At 33.9% G+C, this 22364-nt stretch overlaps 4 protein-coding genes across 6 annotated transcripts; 2 read left to right on the plus strand and 2 right to left on the minus strand.

The window, feature by feature from the left end:
* Window positions 1-3216: 3216 nt before the first annotated feature.
* On the minus strand, window positions 3217-3987 carry LOC106323163. Its single transcript, XM_013761322.1, has one exon. It carries the CDS (start codon window positions 3985-3987, stop codon window positions 3217-3219), a length of 771 nt encoding a protein of 256 aa, XP_013616776.1.
* Window positions 3988-8041: 4054 nt separating this feature from the next.
* Window positions 8042-11544, plus strand: LOC106326731 (synaptotagmin-4). The gene is made up of 12 exons (XM_013764646.1): window positions 8042-8339; window positions 8432-8536; window positions 8643-8693; window positions 8788-8908; window positions 9095-9222; window positions 9301-9402; window positions 9489-9563; window positions 9644-9723; window positions 9806-9956; window positions 10054-10284; window positions 10709-11119; window positions 11208-11544. Exons 1-12 carry the CDS (start codon window positions 8235-8237, stop codon window positions 11355-11357), a joined length of 1710 nt encoding a protein of 569 aa, XP_013620100.1. The 5' UTR covers window positions 8042-8234; the 3' UTR covers window positions 11358-11544.
* Window positions 11545-12611: 1067 nt separating this feature from the next.
* Window positions 12612-15327, plus strand: LOC106326732 (probable glycosyltransferase At5g11130). The gene is made up of 4 exons (XM_013764647.1): window positions 12612-12922; window positions 13061-13236; window positions 14110-14464; window positions 14539-15327. The coding sequence occupies exons 1-4, from the start codon at window positions 12707-12709 to the stop codon at window positions 15205-15207; spliced, it is 1416 nt and encodes a 471-aa protein (XP_013620101.1). The 5' UTR covers window positions 12612-12706; the 3' UTR covers window positions 15208-15327.
* Window positions 15328-15809: 482 nt separating this feature from the next.
* On the minus strand, window positions 15810-17477 carry LOC106326735 (adenine phosphoribosyltransferase 5). Of its 3 annotated transcripts, none has more exons than XM_013764653.1 (6): window positions 17142-17477; window positions 16955-17065; window positions 16425-16742; window positions 16285-16343; window positions 16110-16192; window positions 15810-15994 (listed from the first exon to the last, which is right to left on the minus strand). In XM_013764653.1, the coding sequence occupies exons 1-5, from the start codon at window positions 17230-17232 to the stop codon at window positions 16121-16123; spliced, it is 651 nt and encodes a 216-aa protein (XP_013620107.1). In that variant the 5' UTR covers window positions 17233-17477; the 3' UTR covers window positions 15810-15994; window positions 16110-16120. The 3 variants fall into 3 exon arrangements, with proteins under 3 accessions (XP_013620107.1, XP_013620108.1, XP_013620106.1); XM_013764654.1 differs by having other exon boundaries at window positions 15942-16192; window positions 16425-16574; window positions 16650-16742; window positions 17142-17476; XM_013764652.1 differs by having other exon boundaries at window positions 15942-16192.
* Between the last annotated feature and the right edge of the window lie 4887 nt (window positions 17478-22364).

Consider the following 22364-nt stretch of genomic DNA (forward strand, 5'->3'; position numbering starts at 1 on the left):
TTGGTTGTATCAGGTGGCAGTGATAATGATGTACTTTATGTTTTTTTTAACGCATTTACTGCGATTGTAGACGGTTTAGTGACTAGGGTCGTCTGATTTTGTTTTTTTTTGAATTTTTTTTTTTTTTTTTAAAAAGGGTTAAACCCGAGTCTATTAAAGACAGAGACCTAACCCCCGAGTGGAGGTACAGCCCACGGATAGACCCTCTCCTGGGCATTCAAATGAGCCGAAAGCAATAGCCCATATCCGTGTGGCCAGCGGAGTTCGAACCAGGGTTCGACGTATTGGGTTTATTCCATCAAGCGCCACTGAACTACCACCACCGGTTAATCTTCTGATTTTGTTACTACTTAAAACCTATATTTTCATGAGTTGTTTCTGTTTTGCGGCTCCCAAATTGAGAAGAAGACTTGGGGACTATTTATTTGAGTAATACGTGTAATCTTCGTTATTAGATTTACGTGTTTTTAGTTGACAAAAAAAAAGATTTACGTGTTTTTAATACTACTCGTCTCCACTTGAATTTATTTTTATGTATGAACAAGTCAAATTTAAATGTCTTCAAAAATTGGAAGATAAGAACTTTTTTTCCCCGTTTTGTAAATGTGGGAGTGGCAATTGAAAAATGAATTTCATATAATTCAAAATTATACTGACATCACGAGCGAGCAGCGGACTATATATATAGTACGTGTAATATTTACAAGTAGTTTTATGAATCGTCTAAGAGGCGCATTACCATAATTTGTTCCAAAGAATAGTTGAAGAAAGGCCAAAATAAAGATGGGGTTACACGTCTCCCTTACATGGAAGAGTATATGCCACCATCATATTGTTAAATCATTGCATATTTAAATTACTAGATATAGATCGCCTATATAGTTTTATAGTTTTATTGATATATTTCTCATCGTAAATTTGGTTCAATTCTTAGTGACATCACACGAGGTCGGCCGACCACTTGCCTAATTCTATTATTTTGCAAAATTCCTAAAACCAAAATTTGAACAGATATACATTACATGGTACTATTATATTCCCAATTATTCTTTGTCGCGAAAAAACAAAAGAAGATTTAAGCATGAAAGCGATATTGTGATTTAGGTGAGGTGGAAAGCAAACTTATTGTGATGTGAAAACAGAAATAAAGTATGGACGCATCTTCCATAGTTAAAGGAGATACTGTTTTAAGACGGTGCAACTATGATTTCATCTTCCATATACAAATCTTTTGACGATGTTAAAAATTTCTACGTAAGGTTTGTTCCATAATCAAGTAGATACACACAATCTTTATGGCTGGTTAATTTAGTTTTTGTTTTTAAAGTTAATTAAAATCATTACTTCTGACTTTCAACCTCGTGTCATCCACAACGAAGACGTGCACATTTTTTAATGGCTTCTCAGAAGAACTCTTTCAGGAGAAAATTAAAAAGTGATATTTAATTGTTTTAAAACTGGAGATGCTGATAGTATTATACTAAAATAATTAAAATGGTTGCATCATTTGGTGAGTTTGAGTCAGAAAAGAACGAAAGTGAGTGTATTTTGCGTGGCGGGTTGATAATTCCTGAAAAAGACTTGTAGATAGGGTTGCTTGTCTCCGAAGCGTGAGATTACAAACAAGTTGATACTCTAATATAAAATGGAATATGTTTTAAAAAAAATATCGTGTATAAAAAACATAACATAATCCTTTTTTTGTCAACAAAATATAATACAATCCATGTTACAAGTTTTATCCATATCACACCAAGATGTCTTATCAAATGATGTTCTACACTATAATCACACGTAAATTTGCACTCTTGTTCGTCTGGCACGTATGTGAGGTTATGTTTTCAGGTCAAACCGACTTTTAAGAAAAGCAGATGACTATGGAACAAAAGGACCATATGCTATATTAATGACTATAATATCATCATATCTTCGTCCTAAATACACTTCATGACTTCATGTGTGTGGCCCTTTTCCTTTTAGCTTGTGATTACTGAATTATAAAATCTTTTCGTTTGAGTTTCATTTCTCTAAAGGACGGACAACATTCGATGGCTTAACGAGCAAGTTTTAAGGGAATTTTGGTGTCAAGTCCATACTAATTTTTAAATTTTATATTCGCTATAAAGAGTGTAAAGGCAAAAAATTAGGAAATGATCAATGGACTTTTAAGATTTTTAATTTATCTAAAGACCTGCACCGAAAGTGTAACTTTGCTCGTGACTAATCTGGGAGCTAGCTATGATCCTTCTATTTTGGCTACGGTCCAGTCTTGATGAATTCTAAGTTGATATTAATTTGTTTAATCACATCCTAGAAATACTCTTGAGGAATGGTCAACAAAGGCAGTTCAGTGATCAAGGAGACCTAAAATTTCAAAAATTCGCTATTGAATAACATCATTTCGATCGTGACATCTAGCTATTTATAACAAAAATAAAAGATCGAGAGACACATGGTGGTCTTCAATATGATCGATTGTATTCAACCGTTTCAATAACTATGACTATTAAATGCAAGAAGCAGGACTCGTGTCTCTATTCTTTTCTAATCAGTTCCGTTGAGCAAAGTACTTTACATTCATGGACGACAACTGATAGTCTATTTTGAAGTAATTGGCCAGTCAAAATTTTCATCTTGTAATCTCCCAAAATTAACTTAGGATTAATTGGCTACATTATCATAACAGGAATAAAAACCTTTTCGTTTAAAAATCAATTTGCCAATTAGGCAGCAGTTGAGGTAGGGGAGACCAGAAATGACTCAATGAGTGATGAGTTATGACTCGCACTCTTTTCATTAAAATGAGTAATTAACTCCTTAACTTCTTATTTGAACAAAAAAAAACTCCTAACTTCTTAGCAAAAAAAAAACCCTCTTTAACTTTAGCTAGAGACGAACCAGTCCACAGACGATACATGTGACTGAGAATTGAAAAACCACAAAAGACATTTAGATAACTTTTTTCCCATCCTTCGCGTTCTTCCGTTCTGGTTTGGCATTATTCAAGGCTATGGCGTAGTTTCATTTTGGCTTTTATAAAAGAAAAATCCTAAAACTCGTTCACATTCTTTTTGTGAGTTTTTGATTCTCTCTTCTGAAAAAATCAAAAAAAAATCCATCCACACTCTTACCAAACAATATTTTTTTTTTTTTGAATTGAATGTTAAATTTAATTCAAGAAAAAAAGACCTTTTACAATTTTGTAGTTTCTATCTTTTAGTATCTAGTATCAAACCAAGTAGTCATTCCATCTTCATACTCCTTTCCCCCCCTTCTTCTAATGACAGTGAACTGATTCCTCATGTTCTTATCCAAACGCTGAATCAAAAGCACAGCAGGAACAGAACCCTCTCCATGCCTTCTTTTATTCCGCTCTCTCCATATTGTATGAATAGCTGATTGGAACATGTATCTTGCTGTAAAGAGTTTTGTTTTGCTCCATCTCGAATCTCCAGTAAGGAGACTAACCAAGATGTCCCAATTCGCAGAGTACTGATCTCTTAGTACACCCTTCATGAGTGTCTCCCAAACTTGTGTTGAGTAAGGACACTCAAAAAATAAGTGGCTTTGAGTCTCCAGCGGTTCTTGACATAGAACACAAGAAGCATCAACATTACCATTCCATTTTTGCATCCTCTCCCCTGTTGATAACCTCCCACGCATAGCAAGCCAGGTAATAAACGAGAACTTCGGTGTCGCATGTTTAAACCAGACAGCTTGAAACCAATGGCAAGGGAGATGCTTCTCTCGAATACAAAGCCAAGTTTCCTTAGTAGAGAAAACTTTTTTGTATTTGCCTTTCTCATTCCTCCATAATGGGATATCATTCTCTTGAACCCAGTTTCTCTTAAACTTCTCTATCTCCACTTCAATCCTGTTGAAAGTTTGCACGCGATGATGTCTCCGTCGGTGCCGCAAACAATCAGCTACTGTCCCATTTGTTACTATGCCCATATCAATGCACCCTCCATCTCTGACTACATCCATTAAACACCCCAAGGAACTCCATTTTTCATGCCAAAAGGAAGTGTTCCTTCCGTCCCGAACCTCAACTCTATAGAGATCCTTTGCATTTTCCCTGCACTGAAGTATTTTCTTCCACATCCAAGACCCACACTGAGTAGTTTCCTTTTCCGTTCAGAAAGATCCTTTTCGAATGAGGTAAATTTTTATCCAGTTAACCCAAAGAGAATCAGCAGAAAGAATTCTCCAAACCAGCTTAAGACAACAGACCTGATTCACCTCTTTCAAAGGTCTTAACCCCAAGCCTCCCTCTCATTTCGTTCGACAAATATCTTCCCACGAAACCTTCGCCTTCCTTCCATTTAACTCAGGTCCAGACCACAAAAAAGCAGCACAGATTCTCTCAATTTCTTTAACGCATCCACTGGGAAGCCGGAACGCTGCCATCCAGAAGTTGGTGAGACTTCTTATAACTGAGTTTATAAGTTGCAATCTTCCAGCATAAGATAGGAATCTCCCTCTCCAAGAACTTATCCTCTTCCTTATCTTCTCTACTAACGGCAGAAAGTCTGTGACAGTCATATTCTTTGTTAACAATGGCAAGCCAAGATAACGCACAGGTAGCTTACCAGTAGCAAAATTGAATTGTCTTAGGATCTCTTCTCCTCTCGGATCTGCCCCAGCAACAAACAGCACCGATTTCTCTCTACTGATCTTGAGGCCACTCATCTTATCATACTCTTCAAAGACCTTAAGAATCCCTTCAATCGACTTTCTTGACCCATCCGTAAATATCATCAAATCATCCGCAAAACACAAATGTGTAATCTCTATGTTTTTGCACCTTGGGTGGTACCCTATCTTCCCTTTTCTTGTTGCTTCATCCAGCATTTTAGATAAAACGTTCATGCAAATCACAAATAAGTAAGGGGAGAGAGAGCATCCTTGCCTTAAACCTCGTCTACTCTGAAAATAGCCTGCGAGCTCGCCATTGACTTGAACGGAAAAGGAAGCTGAAGTGATACACAATGAAATCCAGTTTATGAACTTTGCCGGTAATCCCAACGCTTTCAGTGTGTTAATCAGAAATGACCACTGAACCGAATCAAATGCCTTGGAGATATCGACTTGCATTGCGCATCTTGGGGAAATATCATCTTTGTGGTAGTCCTTTACCAATTCTGTGGCAAGTAGAACGTTCTCCATCAACAAGCGATCCTTGATAAATGCAGATTGGTTCAGGGAGATGAATTTAGGCAATACACTCTTCAGCCTGTTTGCCACTATCTTTGATATGACCTTATACAGCACATTGCAACATGATATAGGGCGGTAATCCTTCATCATTTTTGCTTCCACCTTCTTTGGAACAAGGGTCAGTATTGTCGAATTCAAACCCTTAGGTAAGAATCCCTTGACAAAGAACGACTGAACCGCCATGGTAATATCGTCACCAATTATCTCCCAAGCCTCTTTGAAGAACTCTGTTGTAAACCCATCAGGCCCTGGTGATTTGTTTCCCGGCATTCGAAACAAGACCTCCTTAATCTCTTCTCTAGTAACTTCTCTTTCCAGCTTAATACAGTCAATCTCACCGCATTGAAACCCCAATAGCTCCTTCAAAGTATCTACCGAAACTCCTTCATAGTCCACTGGCTCCAATCTCATAAACTCAACAAAATAATTCTCAGCTTCCCCTTTTATCTCCTCATCTGTCTTTGCTATTGTTCCATCAGCTCTAGTAATTTCATGGATAGCATTTCTAATCTCTCTTATCTTAGCTGAGCTGTGAAAGAAGTGGTTATTCCCATCACCCACATCAAGCCAATGAACTTTTGATCTCTGTTTTAGAAATTCCTCCTCCAAATCTGCTAGTCTTTGCCATCTGTTCATCGCTACTCCTTCTGCTCGAATATTCTCCACACTTGGATTTTCCATGGTTTCCTTCTGTCTGAAGCAAAGCACTTGGTATGCTTCTCTGGTTCTCTTAGATAAATCTCCCAGCTTACTCTTACAGAGCTCTCTCAGCGGTTGCTTCAGAGCCTTTAAACGTTTTGTAAGCATGAACATAGCTGAGGTCGAGATGTATAGCGCTTCATAGTCTTTCCATTGATTCTCCATAATAGCATTAAACTCAGACATCTTCGCTATAGCATTTGTGAATTTGAAAGGCTTCCGCTTCCTGCTTTCCTCTCTTTTCAAATGGATTCTACATCTTAAGTGGTCAGAGCAACCTCCCGACTCAAACACACAATAGACTCGCGAATCATTCATCAACTCTTCATTTATAAGCACTCTGTCCAACTTCATTTATAAACAATATACTTGTTGTTTTCCAAGTGTTCTCTTCATACTCTTACATAATCTGCAGCCACTCATTTATATATAATAAAGGTATTATGATTTTTTTTTACTTGAGCATACGATATCATGATTTTTTATAAAAATGTTAGACCGGCACTGTCGAGGAAGCATAGTTGATTGCGAAAGTGAGGTTTAAAAGTCACAAGAGAGTCGACAGACTTCAAAGAATTATGATAAAATATATTGCGTACGTCCACGGAATTGTGTGAAGTCCTCCATCCCAAGCTTTGATAACCACAGTCGATCTCTACGTTCCAAAGTAAAAAATTAGAGTACAATTATTGAGTTTACAAGATGAAGAGTCAAGTGTGCACACAAAAAAACAAGATGAAGATTCAAACAATACCACGCTTTCTTTTATAATCATTTTCATTAGTTCCTTTGATTCCTTAACCCTTCTATTTAAGGAGTCCAGTTAGTCGCCAAGACGAAAAATGAAAGCACAAGCCTAATAAATTGGGTTATGGTTAAAGAATTGGGCCGACCCCTCTGTAAGCAATGACCATTTTCGTTCTAGTAGAGTTTTCCGAAACTGAGCTCCATGAATATTAATACAAACATACGAACATTAAACCAAAAGTCGTATAAGACGATACTAACTATACTCTGTTTCACAATAATTGTTTCTCTCGCGCACAACTACAGTCACAACATTTGATAAACAGTCGATAGTTCGATTTAAGTGGTTGGATTGTGCTTTGTTTACCGAAACTAAAATTAAATAAAACCACTTGTAGGTTTGTTTGGTTAGTTCTGCTTCGTTTTGGTTTGAATTCGATTCAGTCTTAGTTAAAAAGTAGCTAAATCTATGAAATTATTGATTATATTAAATAAAGATGTGGTTTTACTCCATGTTCTAAAAATCGGCCGCCTAGTCGCCTAGGCGCGCGTCACTCTTTCGCTCCGATTTATGCCAAATCGGTTTAAAAAATCGGATATCCGATTTTTTCCGCATAGACCGCCTAGCCGCCTAGGCGGCCGCCTAATCTATTTTTTTATTATTCTTTTATTTCTTTTTTATTTTTATTTTATTATTTTATTTTATTTTTTTTTGTTTTTATTTTATTTTAAATAGATTTTTTAAACCGATTTGGCATAAATCGGGGCGGCCGCCTAGGCGGCTCGGCGGCCGATTTTTATGATTTATAATTTTGATGAAAATTACACTATATTAAGTTTATATATTCTATTTGTGTGTTTTATACAATCTTAAACATGAAATATTCGAAAATTTTATAAATATTCATCATTTACACTATATTAAGTTTATATATTCTATTTGTCTGTTTTATACAATCTTAAACATGAAAATGTATTAATGTTATACACAATTAAAGATTAACATGTTTTATAACATAGTAAACCATCTAAAAATTCTGCTCCGCATAATTTTCGATTAATTCCCGATTTTCTCTTTAGGCGCTAGGTCCAACCCGACCGTCCGACTAGCGCCTAGCGCCTTCCCGAACAGGGGTTTTACTACAAAGATTAATAAGTTATTCTATCCGGTTCGGTTTGGTTCTACATTTTAGTAATTAGTAAATGACACCTACGAAGCAAAACAAACGTCACCAACACCGAAATAAAACCACCGTTCGGTGTAAATAGAAAATTAATAGAACTTTCAGGAGAGAAAAAGAAGCATGCAGAAGAACATGGAAATACTTAGATCAATGAGAATCAAACTAAAGGCAAAAGAAAAGCGAGAGATGAAGAATCTTAAAAGCCAAAATAAAAACAATAGACTATGATTAGAGAATAACTAAGCGCGAAGTAATCTCTTCTTTAACTTTATCGTCGATATTACTCATCAATCTCAGAAGCAGAGCACTCTCTGTTATGTTTTCACAAAGGATCTCAAATAAAACCAACGTCCAGGGTTCGATCTGCCGAGAAATAGGAGAAAAATGGGGTTTCTCTTTGGTTTGTTCATAGGAATCGCAGTTTCTATCGGTTTGGTCGTTTCATTTGCACGCTATTCTAATGTCAGATCCATTCGTCGAGCAGAATTGGTTAATATCAATTTTTCATTATAATGGTTTTTTCCTCTCATTGTGATGGTTTGCATGGAGATAATGAATAATATCTTCATTCGTTTTGTTAGGCGAGAACCATTGCTGCATTTGCAAGAATGACTGTTCAAGATTCAAGAAAACTTCTCCCTGGAGAATTTTACCCTTCTTGGGTTGTATTTTCACAGAGACAAAAGTTGAGATATTCTGTTTAATTACTATTTACATTATCTATTTTCCTTCCATAATTTATTGATGATATATATAAATGGATATTGATACTTGTCCTTGATAAAATTGCAGTTAAATTGGCTTAATCTTGAACTTGAAAAGATCTGGCCTTATGTAAACGAGGTAACTTTGAATCCTTTTTTAGTTTTTACACCATCTTTCTTATTAAAAATGTATTAGTTTTCATCTTTGATATATCCTCTGCTTACACATGTAGGCAGCTTCTGAGCTGATTCGAAGCAGTGTGGAACCAGTTCTTGAACAGTATACACCAGCTATGATAGCATCTCTCAAGTTCTCTAAATTGACACTAGGAACTGTGGCTCCTCAGTTCACAGGTTGGTTTCATTGGTTCCTATAAATAATAAGTACAGATTCTTAACAAAGAACAAATTATATAGGAGTTTTATAGTTATGGGTTAACTTCTTGGATCTTTTTACCGTCCATGCATTGGGTTATAGCTTAGTTTGTACATTGCAATAATAATACATTAAAAACCGTCGTGTTGCTCACTCATTTTTAGGAGTTTCCATCTTAGAAAATGAAAGTGGACCTAATGGAATTACAATGGAACTTGAAATGCAATGGGACGGTAATCCAAAAATCGTGTTGGATGTCAAAACTTTACTTGGTGTGGCTTTACCGATTGAGGTAACTCACTGGTAATGCTATTATTATAACGTTTACTATACATTATTTGTTCTAGATCTTTTCGTGTTGTTTGTACAGGTGAAAAATGTAGGATTCACGGGCGTTTTCAGGTTGATTTTCAAACCTCTTGTTGATGAGTTCCCTTGCTTTGGTGCACTTTCTTATTCACTGCGAGAGAAGGTAATATAGTAATGATCTTCAGTGATTGTTGCAATAATCTTTATTGTTATGTTATATAGTGATCTTGTTTTGTTTTGTGTGAACAGAAAGGGCTTGATTTTACTCTTAAGGTTGTTGGTGGTGAGTTAACATCGATTCCAGGGATTTCAGATGCACTCGAAGTATGCAAAAAATAATTTGATCTTATATCTTGAGCGTACTACTTATTATTGGTCAGCAATCTGTTTAACGTATGTTTCAGGAAACTATTCTTGACGCTATTGAAGATAGCATAACATGGCCCGTTAGGAAAATTATACCTATATTGCCTGGAGATTACAGGTTTTTACTTCTCTACGTTATACCATATGAATTTACTTTCAGTGAAGACAATATTTACGTAAATCTTAAATGTGTTTTGAAGTGATCTTGAGTTGAAACCAGTTGGAACATTGGACGTGAAGCTTGTGCAAGCAAAAGACTTATCTAACAAAGACTTGATTGGAAAATCTGATCCTTACGCTGTCGTATTCATTCGTCCATTGCCTAACAAAACTAAGAAGACCAAAACTATTGTAAGAAAATCTCCCTTTACCAAAAGATTCAGCTATCTTTTTTTTTATCTTGCTGATCATATGGATTGTGGGTAATTTTTTTTGTAATGTCGCATAGAGTAACTCGTTGAATCCAATTTGGAATGAACATTTTGAGTTCGTTGTGGAAGATGTATCAACTCAACATTTGACAGTAAGAGTCTTTGACGACGAAGGAGTCGGGTCTTCTCAGCTTATAGGAGCTGCTCAAGTACCGTTAAATGAACTTGAGCCCGGGAAAGTAAAAGATATTTGGTTGAAGTTAGTCAAGGATTTAGTGGTCCAAAGGGATACAAAAAATCGTGGTCAGGTTAGTATATATATATATACAAAGGGGGTAAGTATATATATATCATTCCTCATTGTTACAAGTTATCATAAAGCTAGGCCTACATAAAGCAAAGCAGACCGTCTATTACTATTATTACTATGTACAAAAGGAGCAATAGACTCTCATTCTAAAATAAAAATAATAATTTGAAATAAATAAATATATAAATTAGGATCTAAAAATTTTAGATTTTAATTTACTTCTAAATGTAGAGCATAATTTAAAAAATTAAACATTTATAAATATAACATTTACATTTTTAAAATATAATTACTTTTAAATATGCTACTAATATGTTTTTGAACCTGGTTTAGAAATACTTTCACCATAAAATCTCTTCAGAGTTTTAGTTATCACTATAAAATTGTAAGATATTATTATATATTTATATGTGGTGATATAGGTGCAACTGGAGCTCCTATACTGTCCCTTAGGCAAAGAAAGCGGATTCAAGAACCCGTTTAACCCGAACTACTCGTTGACCATTTTAGAGAAGGTACTTAAACCGGAAAGCGAGGATTCTGATGCTACGGATGTGAAAAGCTCGCAGAGCCCTAAAAAAACAGATGTGATTGTGAGAGGAGTGCTGTCTGTGACAGTGGTGGCTGCTGAAGACTTACCAGCTGTAGATTTTATGGGAAAGGCAGATCCATTTGTAGTTATCACGTTGAAAAAATCGGAAGCAAAATCCAAGACTAGGGTTGTACCGGATAGCTTGAATCCGGTTTGGAACCAGACGTTTGATTTTGTGGTGGAAGATGCTTTACATGATCTCTTGATTCTTGAAGTATGGGACCATGACAAATTTGGCAAGGTAAGATAAGTGCTACCTACATTCATGGTAAGCTCAACATGACTATGAATCTGTAGATTAATGTGTTTGGTCTGTTTTTTTTTGGAAGGATAAAATAGGGAGAGTGATAATGACGTTGACACGAGTGATGTTAGAAGGAGAGTTTCAAGAGTGGTATGCGTTAGACGGAGCTAAATCAGGGAAGCTTTGTATCCATCTCAAGTGGACTCCAAGGCTTAAGCTCAGAGACGCATCTTGATTCTAGTCTCAGCACATTACTTTTTAATTGTCCTCTCTTTGCCATTTTCTTTCTGTTGTGTCGTGTGTGCTGAATTGCTGATGACTGATGTTTGTCATCCTACCTTCCTTGCCAGAGAAGAAGTAATATAAATAATATCAAACAGACACTTTTGTTCATACTATTTAAAGTTTACTGAATTGAGGTATTCGTGTATATTGATTTTGGCCTTTTGGGGACATTTGATTAGAAAATTATATTTGATTAGAAAATTATTCAAAAATATATATACTGATTTCCTACAATTTCTGAAGTGCTTTACATTACGCGGATACCGGCCCTCGTGCATATTTAGCGGGAGCAAAAAAAATTTCATGTTTACTTTTTCTTATGGATTTTAAAGGAACATACATAAATTTGATAGAATTCCTCTAAATTCTATAAAAAATTGAATCTTTGTATATTTATAAAGTTTATAGGATTTATAGGAGAGAGATCTAACAAAAAAAAACGCTTTATAAAAATGGTAAGTACTATTTTGTTGAGATTTTATGATATATTATATTATGACTAGAATATATTGTCAACAACAATTTGAAATTTTGTAACTAGTATTTTATGATAAATGCAATTTTTAGGGATTTTTATGAAAACGTCTGCAAAAAGAGATATATGTTATTTTAATTCTTTTATTTTTAGGTGAGTTTGTGAAAGGAGATTTGGTTGAATTATGCAGCATAAGATTATACAATATTCGTGAGTTTTTATTTAATAACTAGATGTTTTGTCTGCACATGCAGATATAATTTTTTATTAGTTTTTTTCTAGTATTAAAATTTCATCAAATCTTTTAAAACACTGCAAAAGTTTTTACTTATGAATTATTTCAAATTCATTGAATTCCTGGGTCCAATACCACCTCTTAAGTTTGTTAAGGAATTTCCAATTATCCTTTGACTAAATCAAACAAATCGATATAATTGAGTTGAATGTAACCTATGTTTCCTTTTCATTTAAAAATTATTTATATATGTAGATAATCATAACATAAATTTATGTCTCTCAATCCTGGAAGAAAAAAACGAAAACTATATTTTGCTTGGAACCGAACCAAATCCAACCTAAACAACACTTAAGAGAATCACGTTTAGTTACTTGAGTGTCTGTGTCATTGACCAATAATAATTGAATTTGTGAAGTTAAACCAAACCGGGTTAGACAGTCGAAGAGTAACAAATATAAATAGAAGAGTAAGGGAAGTAAGAGAGTAATAAACCTAAGAAAAAACAAACAACCCTAAAATTCTCAAGTTTATCTTTTCAGAATCCAAATCACGCCTTGATGAAGAAAAAGAAGAACGATACTATTTAATGGCGGATCTGACTTGTACTACACCGTTTGTGTTATATCCATTACTCCTCATCATCCTCTTCTTCTACTCCCTTAACCACCATACCGGATTTCTCTCCTCTGTCGTCAACGATGATCCTTCTTGTCATCACTCCGTCGCCTCTTCATCTGTGTTCTCTTCCTTCAGATTCTTCCCTCTTCGTTCTTCTTCCTCTTGTCTCACCACTCTCAACAACGTACTTACAATCTTCCTTTTCATTTCTTCAGTATAAGTTTAGTTTCTTTTGTGATGTATTCTAGGTTTATTTTAGCTACGAGGTGTTATATTAATTTTATTACTTTTAATTTGATTAATGTTGTTTAAACTAAAACAGTCGTCGTCATCAGAAGTTACGGTGGTAGATGAAGCGGCGGAGAGAATCGAAGAGGGTTTGGCGATGGCGAGAGCCGCCATACAGAAAGCCGGAGAAGTGGATTTCCGGAAGAATAGTTCGGATTTGGGATTAGTGTCAAATGGATCTATCTATCTCAACGCTTTTGCTTTTCATCAGTTAAGACCTTTTCTTTCTCCTATTTTTACGTAGTCTCTATCTATCTATCTTATGAAAAATATACAAATTAGTATATAACCTCTCTCTATATATTTACTTGTAGTTATAAATTAAGTACATGTTTTGAAAAAATATAAAATTAGTATATAGTTTAACTTAGCAACATTAGTGTGTAGTTTGATCACTAGGTAATTCCCTTTATTAGATTTGAATTAGTTAGCCTTTTTTTTAGCTAAAGACAAGTTAGGCTTGATAAAATGTGGAGACTAAACAATTATTGTGTAGCTAACAAGTAGGTTCTCGTTGGCATATATGTACTCACTTCTTTCTTTTTTTTTCGTTAAGACTACCTTAACTCCAAATCTCCGTTAATAGAAATGTGTCAGAACTTGTTTAAAAAAAAGTGTCAGCGTAAAATTCTAGGTGAGTTTCCATTTTTAGTAAAACCTACGCATTACTAGTTTGCAGTTTCCTATTCGATTTCTCTCATTTTGTGTTTAATACTACTATATTTCTACATCATTATTCCTCCTGTCTTCATTCTCACTCTCTCTCTTAACTTCAGAAATCAAAATCAGACCTAGTTTGAGTAAAGAGTAGTTTAGCTTTTAGGTTTCTCCATACCTTTTCTCTCCCTCTCTCAAGTTGACCTTTGCAAACATATCATTCACCTTTTAAAGCCCTTTCTAAAAAAACATATCATTCACCTTCCTTACTTCTGTGTTAAAAGTCTCACATTATACATATGTAATGTTTTTTAAAAAACATATAGGCCAGTGACAAAAAAAGAACATATAGGCAACAAACACACATCAAGAGTTGTGCATATGTAATGTTTTAAAAAAAAATTCCTTACACATTACATTAAACAGGAGCCACAGAGAGATGAAGAAGAGATTCAAGATATGGACATATAGAGAAGGAGAAGCTCCTCTCTTTCATGAAGGTCCTCTCAACGATATCTACGCTATTGAAGGCCAATTCATGGACGAGATCGAGAACGGAAAAAGCCCTTTCGCTGCAGCTTCACCAGAGGAAGCAACCATGTTCTACGTCCCCGTAGGGATCGTTAGTATCATACGATTTGTCTATAGACCTTACACTAGCTATGCACGTGACCGTCTCCAAAACATAGTCAAAGACTACATCTCTCTTGTCTCTAACCGTTACCCTTACTGGAACCGCACTCGTGGTGCTGACCATTTCTTCCTCTCCTGTCACGATTGGGTGAGTAGTCTTAATCAGTCGCTTACACTGTAAAAACCCTAACCCTAACTTTCTTTGTTTCCTTGTTGTTCAAGGCACCTGATGTTTCAACGGTAGATCCAGAACTATACAAGCATTTCATCAGAGCTCTATGTAATGCCAATGCATCCGAGGGGTTCACACCCGTGAGAGACGTTTCATTACCGGAAATAAAAATTAAATTCAGCAAATTAGGGTCTACACACGACGGAGAACCGCCTCAAAACCGGAAACTATTAGCATTTTTCGCGGGAGGTTCTCACGGAGAAGTCAGAAAAATACTTTTCCAACACTGGAAAGAAAAGGACAAAGACGTTCTTGTCTACGAGTATCTCCCCAAGACCATCAACTACACGAGAATGATGGACCAAGCGAAGTTTTGTTTGTGTCCGAGCGGTTGGGAAGTAGCTAGTCCAAGAATCGTGGAGGCTCTTTACTCCGGTTGTGTTCCGGTCATCATAGCTGATTCTTACGTGCTTCCATTTAGTGACGTGTTGAATTGGAAGAGATTCTCGGTTCAGATTCCGGTACGGAAGATACCGGAGATAAAGAAGATTTTAGAAGCGGTAACGGAAGAGGAGTACTTGGAGATGCAGAGGAGAGTTCGTGAGGTGAGAAAACACTTTGTCGTGAACAGACCATCGAAGCCATATGATATGTTGCATATGGTTATGCATTCGCTTTGGTTACGGAGGCTTAATGTTCGAATTCCTTTTTCACAGTGAAACTATATGTTGTTAGACTCTTTTAATATAATAGATATTACACATGCATGATGTAGTATAGTGAGTGTGTATAAGAACTTGGGAAACTATAAAAATGTTTCGTTTCACATATTCGATTAGTACAAGCCTTCGAGTTTCGTTTGGGAAAGAAACGTGTACAAGTTGCATGCAGGCCTGGTTGTACGTGTAACGGTAGAAAACCCACAAGGCCCATAAAGGATAAGAACTTAGAAAATGGGAAATGAGAAATATTGTTATCACACTTTAAAATCATAGTAACCACCACCAAGGCACCAACTATAGTTGTTCAAATGAGATAACTGTTTTGAAGTTTTTCTTCTATCGGATGTGCCGAAACTATATACTACAAGACATAAGCCATCAATTTTATTCTTTGTTACTGTAGAATTTAGATACTTGGGCAGCTTTTTTCGTAGCCTCAAAATCATAATAGTAGCAATATTTGAAGCGAATATAGCAAGGACCAATACTGCAGTAATGAATATTGTGTCGTAGAATAGCAACCAACTTTTTCAAAGTTGTAAAAGCAGTAATAATCGCATTAAATTTAGTGAACCTACTAGTAGTACTTTTGCAGAGTTCACACGGTAAGAAAGGAACGTATCTTACCTTCTCTAATGATTGAATTTCACTATGTAAATTGATTAATATAAAGGTTAGTGTTCCATCAGAAATCCAACCAAACATAAACCGGTTCAACAACATCAGCAATGTACGTTTCAGTATCTTGGCACTGCCAGTGGAAAGCACACAGTCCTAACCCTCACTGCGTCCCATAAACACAAAACAGCAAAATTCAAAAATCTAATGACACAAAAAAAAAAACTAAAATAAAACTTTTAAAGAACTGCAGGAAAAAAACAAAACAAACAGGAATTAACCGGGTTGTATCCTAACAGAATTCATCTAATCCACTAGGCTCCACCAGCACATAGAGCGGCTTCCCTTTCAGCTTGTGCTGCCCCTATCACAATTCAAAATTTTACAATAAATTAGATGTCATTTCCTTAAAGCCAGCAGTAACTTCTTGGTCAAGTAAGAAGAAGTGTGACTCACCTTGACTTCAGGCAAGCCAATAACACAAGCACATTCCACAACTTCAGCTCCCTGGCTCTCTATAACGTCAAATTGTAACAAACTAAGATAAGTTTCTTTATCAATGTAAGAATATTACAGGACAAAAGAGATATATATACCCATAAGGCTAATGGCAGCTGAAAGTGTACCACCGGTAGCTACAAGATCATCGATTATAATGACGCGTTCTAGTGGCTCAACCGCGTCAACGTGCATCTCTAAACGGTCATGTCCATACTCAAGCTCATAAGACTCCGATATCACTTTCCCTATAATTACAGTGTTACCATTTTCATCATCAACAACGAAGAAACCCAAAAATTTAAGTGCAATGTGAATTTTACCTGGTAATTTGCCAGGTTTACGCAAAGGGACAAACTTAGCGCCTATGGCTAAGGCAATGGATGGACCAAACATGAAACCTCTTGCTTCAACTCCTACAATCATTTGCATGTAATCTAAATTCTTTATGAGAGAAAAAGACAATAATGATTTATCCTTTTCTTTAACTAATTTGTTGCTTTATGAGGTTATCCCATTTCGAAAGACGTCGAGATTTTTTTGGCGTTATTTAACAAACTTGATGACGAAACACTGTAGAGAGAAAAAGAAAGAAAAAAAAATAAAAAACACATTAGTTTTTTTTTACCAGCAACAACAGAGATTTGCATGTCTTTGTAACGATCTACAAAGATATCAATTGTATGTTTAAACGCCTTGTGATCAAGTAACAACGTAGTTATGTCCTGAAACATAATCCCTGTCCGAGAGAACATGAAACTTGTTCAGACAAAACACTAGTGAAACGAAACAAAAGAAGAAGTGTTTTGTAAGACCTTTCTTGGGGAAATTAGGAACTACTCTAATGGCTGCTGATATAGCTTCGAGCCTTGGATCTCCTTTCAGACCGTTCTCCGCAGCAAACATCGTCTCTCTCTTTCTCTTTCTAGTTTTGAAAATCTTGAGAGAGAGTCAAGGAGGGTCTTGATAATATTAACCTCTCTGTCTCTCTTCTCTTGGTGAGTAAATGAGAGAATTCAAAGTAGAAAACAATTAAATTTCCCTCGCACAAGAAGGAAACGAGGTCAGATTCTCTCTCTCTCTATCTCTTCTTTGTGTCTGTTTCTCGCTCTGTTCCTCTGTTCACCACCAGTTGTAAGTTTTGTAGAAGAAAGTGGGTGAGAGAGCATTAAATATTGTAATAGAGGAAGAGCGCGTGGAGTGTGTTATGTTATATACCCACGCGCACAGCACACAGGATTAATAAAATCACAATCACAAGGGTAGTAGTAGGAGCAAGTAGTGTGGATTAAGAGAGGGGGAAAATAGCAGGAGAAAAGAAAATCTTATTGATCTTCGAGAGAATCTTTGGCTTTTATAGACTCTTCTTCACTCTCTAGAGATTCGATACTCTTCTGCCTGCAAAAGAGAAAACCATTTCTATAAAAAGAAGTACCCATTCTCCTAGAACCAGTTCACATTCCATTGTGTGTCCCGTCTCCTCTATCCCCAGCGCCATTAATACTTCTTTTATTATTGATTTTTGAAATCATTTAAATTATGCACTCAAATTACTTGGCTTGGAACTATTTAGTTTGACATTTTCAGATTATAAATTGTTTTCAATAGTTTTTTAGGTAAATCGTTTTTAATAGATTAAAATGAGAAATTTTCATAGGTTTAGGCTGTATAAATGTCCATAGCATTTCTAACTCCACTCTATATTTTTCATTTCAAAATACAGTTTGAAGAAAGTAATGCTCAAACCATACTATATTTTTTACTTTATACCAAGTGAAAAATGGGAATACTTCATAAATGAAAAAAATATATTTATTTTTTTATTATTTCAGTTTTCATTTTAAGATAGAATATAGTTGAGTTAAATAAATCAGTTATAGAGCTAAAACGTATATTTGATTCAATTGGATATCACTCTCTTTGTTTTCTTTATAGAATTTGATTCGTGTTTGTTTTCAGGAAAATGAAAGAGGAGTAACAAGTTGTGTAACCTATAAATTGTAATGTAATAACACATATCCATTTTATCACTTGTAGGCGTGGGGTAGGCGTAAATCTCTCTTGTAGGTGCTAATATTCTGTCTGCTACACTACATTTTTTGTATAGATACGAATACTGACTTTCAAGATTGCGTATGTGACAATTATTTAGTATGGACTGGTTCTTATGTGAAACCAAAGCGTAAGTAAGTAAAGCACTCGAGTACAGAAACCACCAAAAATATATACTATCATCAGCAAAGGGCCAATATGCGCCCATATTTGAGTGGGACATGCTAACTATATACAAAATTCACTAGGATATGACACGCGTCTTGCGCATGATAAATTTATATGAAAATTATTTAAGAAATATCGTATGGAAAAAAAAATTTATATTATTGATCGAATTAATATTTTTGGCCATTAAACAAAAATTTTAATTTTTTTTTTGTTAATTACATAATTTGTTTACTAATGAACTCATCCCTTTTTTAAAAATATTTTAGGTCAAAATTTATCGCATAAAAACCTAACGTTTAGGCCGAAGAATCTCATGCCTACTATTTGACTACAATGAAACTATATCAACTCGGTTTTATATCATGATTTAGCAATTTAAAAGTTAATTATGGTTATGAGAAGTTTACGTTCATGTGCCAATCCTATTTATCTTCGATATTTTTCTTCTTTTTGTGTCATTTTTGTTATTTCTTTGCTCGATATAAATATTAATTTTTGAATTTATTCTCATTTGTTTCTTTTATTTTGGCATGAGATTTAGAAAATGTTTAAGATTTAAAATTATTAAAGAGATACATACTTAGGTTAAGATCTGCGCCTTACGCAGAATAAATACTTATTTTATATTTTTCTGCATATTATGAAATAATAAAATAATATTTATATATTAAATAACTAAGAAATCAGTTACTATTATGTAATAAATTAGCTTGCATATATAAATCAAATGACTGCTCTTGTTTATTCACAATCATTTTAGGATAAATAAATCAAAACAATCAATCTTATCTACCGTATATGATGTATAATTAAATTTAAACGATATGAAGTATATATATATATATATATTAACATAAACACCTATTAAAATAAAATTATTTATTTATATGATTTTATTATCGTTGTATCTTATTATAGAAAAAAAATAAACATTGATCACAAAAGTTTATGTGAGATTTTCAACAGTTTTAGTAATTTATACTCGTTTTGAAAAATTCTAAATACAACATATACAAAAAATCTAAAATTTTAATATATGATTAATGTAATTGTGTAATTTATTTTAATAATTAAACAAAAATGATAGAAAGTATACAGATTATTAGCAAATTTTCATTATTTAAAATTATTAATTACTATATATATCATAATAACATTAGGTAATTCCGTAGGTTTTATTTAAGGAAATATTATATAATAAATTTCAATTTGACAAATGAATGGTCTATAATAGACATACTATATAATATAACATTCTCTAGCAAATTAATTTTGGACTAACAAAATTCTCAATTGATTTTCAAGCCGCCACGTAAACAAATTAACATTCCAATTACGTGAAAACTCAGCATGATATTTTTTTAATTAGTACATGTTCTAAACTTTTTAAATGTTTCTCTATTAATATATAGGGGATTTTAAACCATTGATCATTAATTTTTAACATAATAATTTTAACAGTTTTAGTAATTTTGTCGTTTTTTAAAATTCAAAATATAACATGTACGGAAAAAATCTATATTTTAATTTTATAGCTAATTTGATTGTTTAATTTATTTTAATAATATAAAATTAAACAAAAACGGTGGATGAGATATAAATTGTTATCAAATATTTATTATTAGAATCATTAATTGTCATATATATATTAGTCATGTTTGGTAATTCCGTAGCTTTTATTTAAGGAAAGAAAAGAAAATAGTAATTGTACACTTTAATTAATTTTATGATTAGTTTAATGAAAATTATAATATATACTTAATTGAACCAACATATTTTCTAAGGATTCTGAATTTCATTACGGTGATGACACGTGGTTACATTTAAAAGTCGTAATGTTTCTCGATTAATATATAAGGGATTTTGGTAGACGGTCCAGAAGTTAGTTTTGAATTCAACTTACAATATGATTAACTCTAGACTTGTTCAACTATATCTTCTCATCTAAAATATGTACCCAACAACGCTCATCAACTAACTTAAGTAGACAGAGAAACTTGTAAAAATATTTATACAAAATATTGTATTGTTGATTATCGTAAAACTTGTTAATGGAATAGTATAGTATTGTAAATGTGTGTTTTAATATGTGAAAACATAGAAAAATGCTATTCATGGATGAATATAATTTTTTAGGTGGATGATCCTCTAAGGCGAGTCAAAACCATGTAATTATAGTTCACTAGAAACTAAGAAATCCACATTGGTTACAACTTTGTTGAAACAAGCGTTTCTTTAGTTAATAAAACAACATGAAAGGACTACACAAGCTACCAAACAAACAGTCCTCACAACTTTGTTACAATTTAATACCAATCACCGAATCTTAGAGCAAGCACATCAGTGAACCTCTTCTAAACCTCTCATTTTTTATTATTTTATTATTTTTCTATTTTACTTAAAAAAAAATTAATATCTGGACCGGGCCACCATGTGTCGTGGGGCCCGCGCTACAGTGCTTGAACCGATTCACTACAGTGAAACTGGAAGAGGCAGGTTCATAAATCACAATTATAATAATATTTTTTTTATATATGAATGTGTGTGAACCCATTAAATAATCCCTCAAATGGGGATGCTCTTATATCCAACACAACAAACCCTACAAACATGAATGGATAACATGCTTGTAAGGTTTTAGCAGAGCAAAAAATGCCACCATCCAGTTTCACACGACTAGCTCTACTAGCTAAGATTGCATATAGTGAAAAAGCAGCGAACAATTCTTGAAAATAAAGAAGTTTGAGTAAATACGCAACCCTCAAATTTTCATTCAAATATGACGACATCCTCATCATGATCAAACGGATTAAGTATTCTCCTTTGTCATCTTCTTTCTCTGCACCAAAGAAAAGGCTCAAACTTTCAATTTATTCCTGCATTGTACTTGAGCATTACCATTTACTACATAAAACAAATGCCATTTAAATCAAGTTTAATATATACAGCCACAACACACCAAATTTAATTATAGAAAGTAAATAACATTAGTTTGTTAATACGATTTGTTTTCTCAGATATTTGCCTCTAGTATTGTATTCTTGTTACAATACTCTAAAACAACCTTTTAATACATATTTGTCTATTGATGTCGTAAGTACGTATGGACCGATATATTTAGAGACTATATAACTAAATTATATTTTTTGAGACTATCAGTATATGAGATTTAAAGTTGAAAAGAGATTTTTAAGCATGCCAAAAAGAAGCAATTTAAGCATCTATCTATTTTGTTATAGAAAAAGAAAAGAAAATGCTATTGCATAGTTCAAGGGAAAATGATCCTCGTACCGAGAAACCCACCACAAAGCTTATCGGCAACATCAAGAAAATCGAAGTCTAGATATGGAAAATCAATAAAGTGACAATCTCGAGGAGATATCCCAAATCTTGGTGTTTAACTTTATAGTTTTATAATCAAACAATCAATAATGAAATTTACAATTAGTCCACTTTAATTTGAGTCCTGATAAGTTATAGGGGGCTATTTCAACTTCATTATGAGCGTGTTGACACTTTCCATGTTATTATTACTTCGATTTTCTTTTTGAACTTTTAATTAGTTCAATCTTATGGCCCCCATTTATTTATAGAGAATGGAAAGATTATTGGGAAATCTATTTTTTTAGAGCAAAAAAATGGTAACTATGTCCTTTTAGACTAATTTATACTATTTTATGTCTTATTAGACTAATTTTTTTCCAAAATGGCAGTAATGTCCTTAAAATTGTAATTTTTTTAAAAAGATATATATTGAGTTCGACGAGGGGGATCGATCGATCCCACTTTACAAGTTATAGTGGATCGATCGATCC

This window comes from Brassica oleracea, chromosome C2, assembly GCF_000695525.1.
Source record: "Brassica oleracea var. oleracea cultivar TO1000 chromosome C2, BOL, whole genome shotgun sequence".
NCBI lineage: Eukaryota > Viridiplantae > Streptophyta > Magnoliopsida > Brassicales > Brassicaceae > Brassica > Brassica oleracea.

What these genes read in the sequence shown, in the direction of transcription:
- LOC106323163 (XM_013761322.1), bottom strand. Translation starts at nt 3,987, where the DNA reads ATGGATGTAGTCAGAGATGGAGGGTGCATTGATATGGGCATAGTAACA.
- LOC106326731 (XM_013764646.1), top strand. Translation starts at nt 8,235, where the DNA reads ATGGGGTTTCTCTTTGGTTTGTTCATAGGAATCGCAGTTTCTATCGGT. An exon ending in CTTATTCACTGCGAGAGAAG is followed by an intron (nt 9,403 to 9,488) that starts GTAATATAGTAA and finishes TTGTGTGAACAG; the next exon opens with AAAGGGCTTGATTTTACTCT. An exon ending in ATATTGCCTGGAGATTACAG is followed by an intron (nt 9,724 to 9,805) that starts GTTTTTACTTCT and finishes TGTGTTTTGAAG; the next exon opens with TGATCTTGAGTTGAAACCAG.
- LOC106326732 (XM_013764647.1), top strand. Translation starts at nt 12,707, where the DNA reads ATGGCGGATCTGACTTGTACTACACCGTTTGTGTTATATCCATTACTC. An exon ending in GTCTCACCACTCTCAACAAC is followed by an intron (nt 12,923 to 13,060) that starts GTACTTACAATC and finishes AAACTAAAACAG; the next exon opens with TCGTCGTCATCAGAAGTTAC. An exon ending in AACGCTTTTGCTTTTCATCA is followed by an intron (nt 13,237 to 14,109) that starts GTTAAGACCTTT and finishes TACATTAAACAG; the next exon opens with GAGCCACAGAGAGATGAAGA.
- LOC106326735 (XM_013764653.1), bottom strand. Translation starts at nt 17,232, where the DNA reads ATGTTTGCTGCGGAGAACGGTCTGAAAGGAGATCCAAGGCTCGAAGCT. An exon ending in GCAAATCTCTGTTGTTGCTG is followed by an intron (nt 16,743 to 16,954) that starts GTAAAAAAAAAC and finishes AAATGATTGTAG; the next exon opens with GAGTTGAAGCAAGAGGTTTC. An exon ending in TTGGCTTGCCTGAAGTCAAG is followed by an intron (nt 16,193 to 16,284) that starts GTGAGTCACACT and finishes GAATTGTGATAG; the next exon opens with GGGCAGCACAAGCTGAAAGG.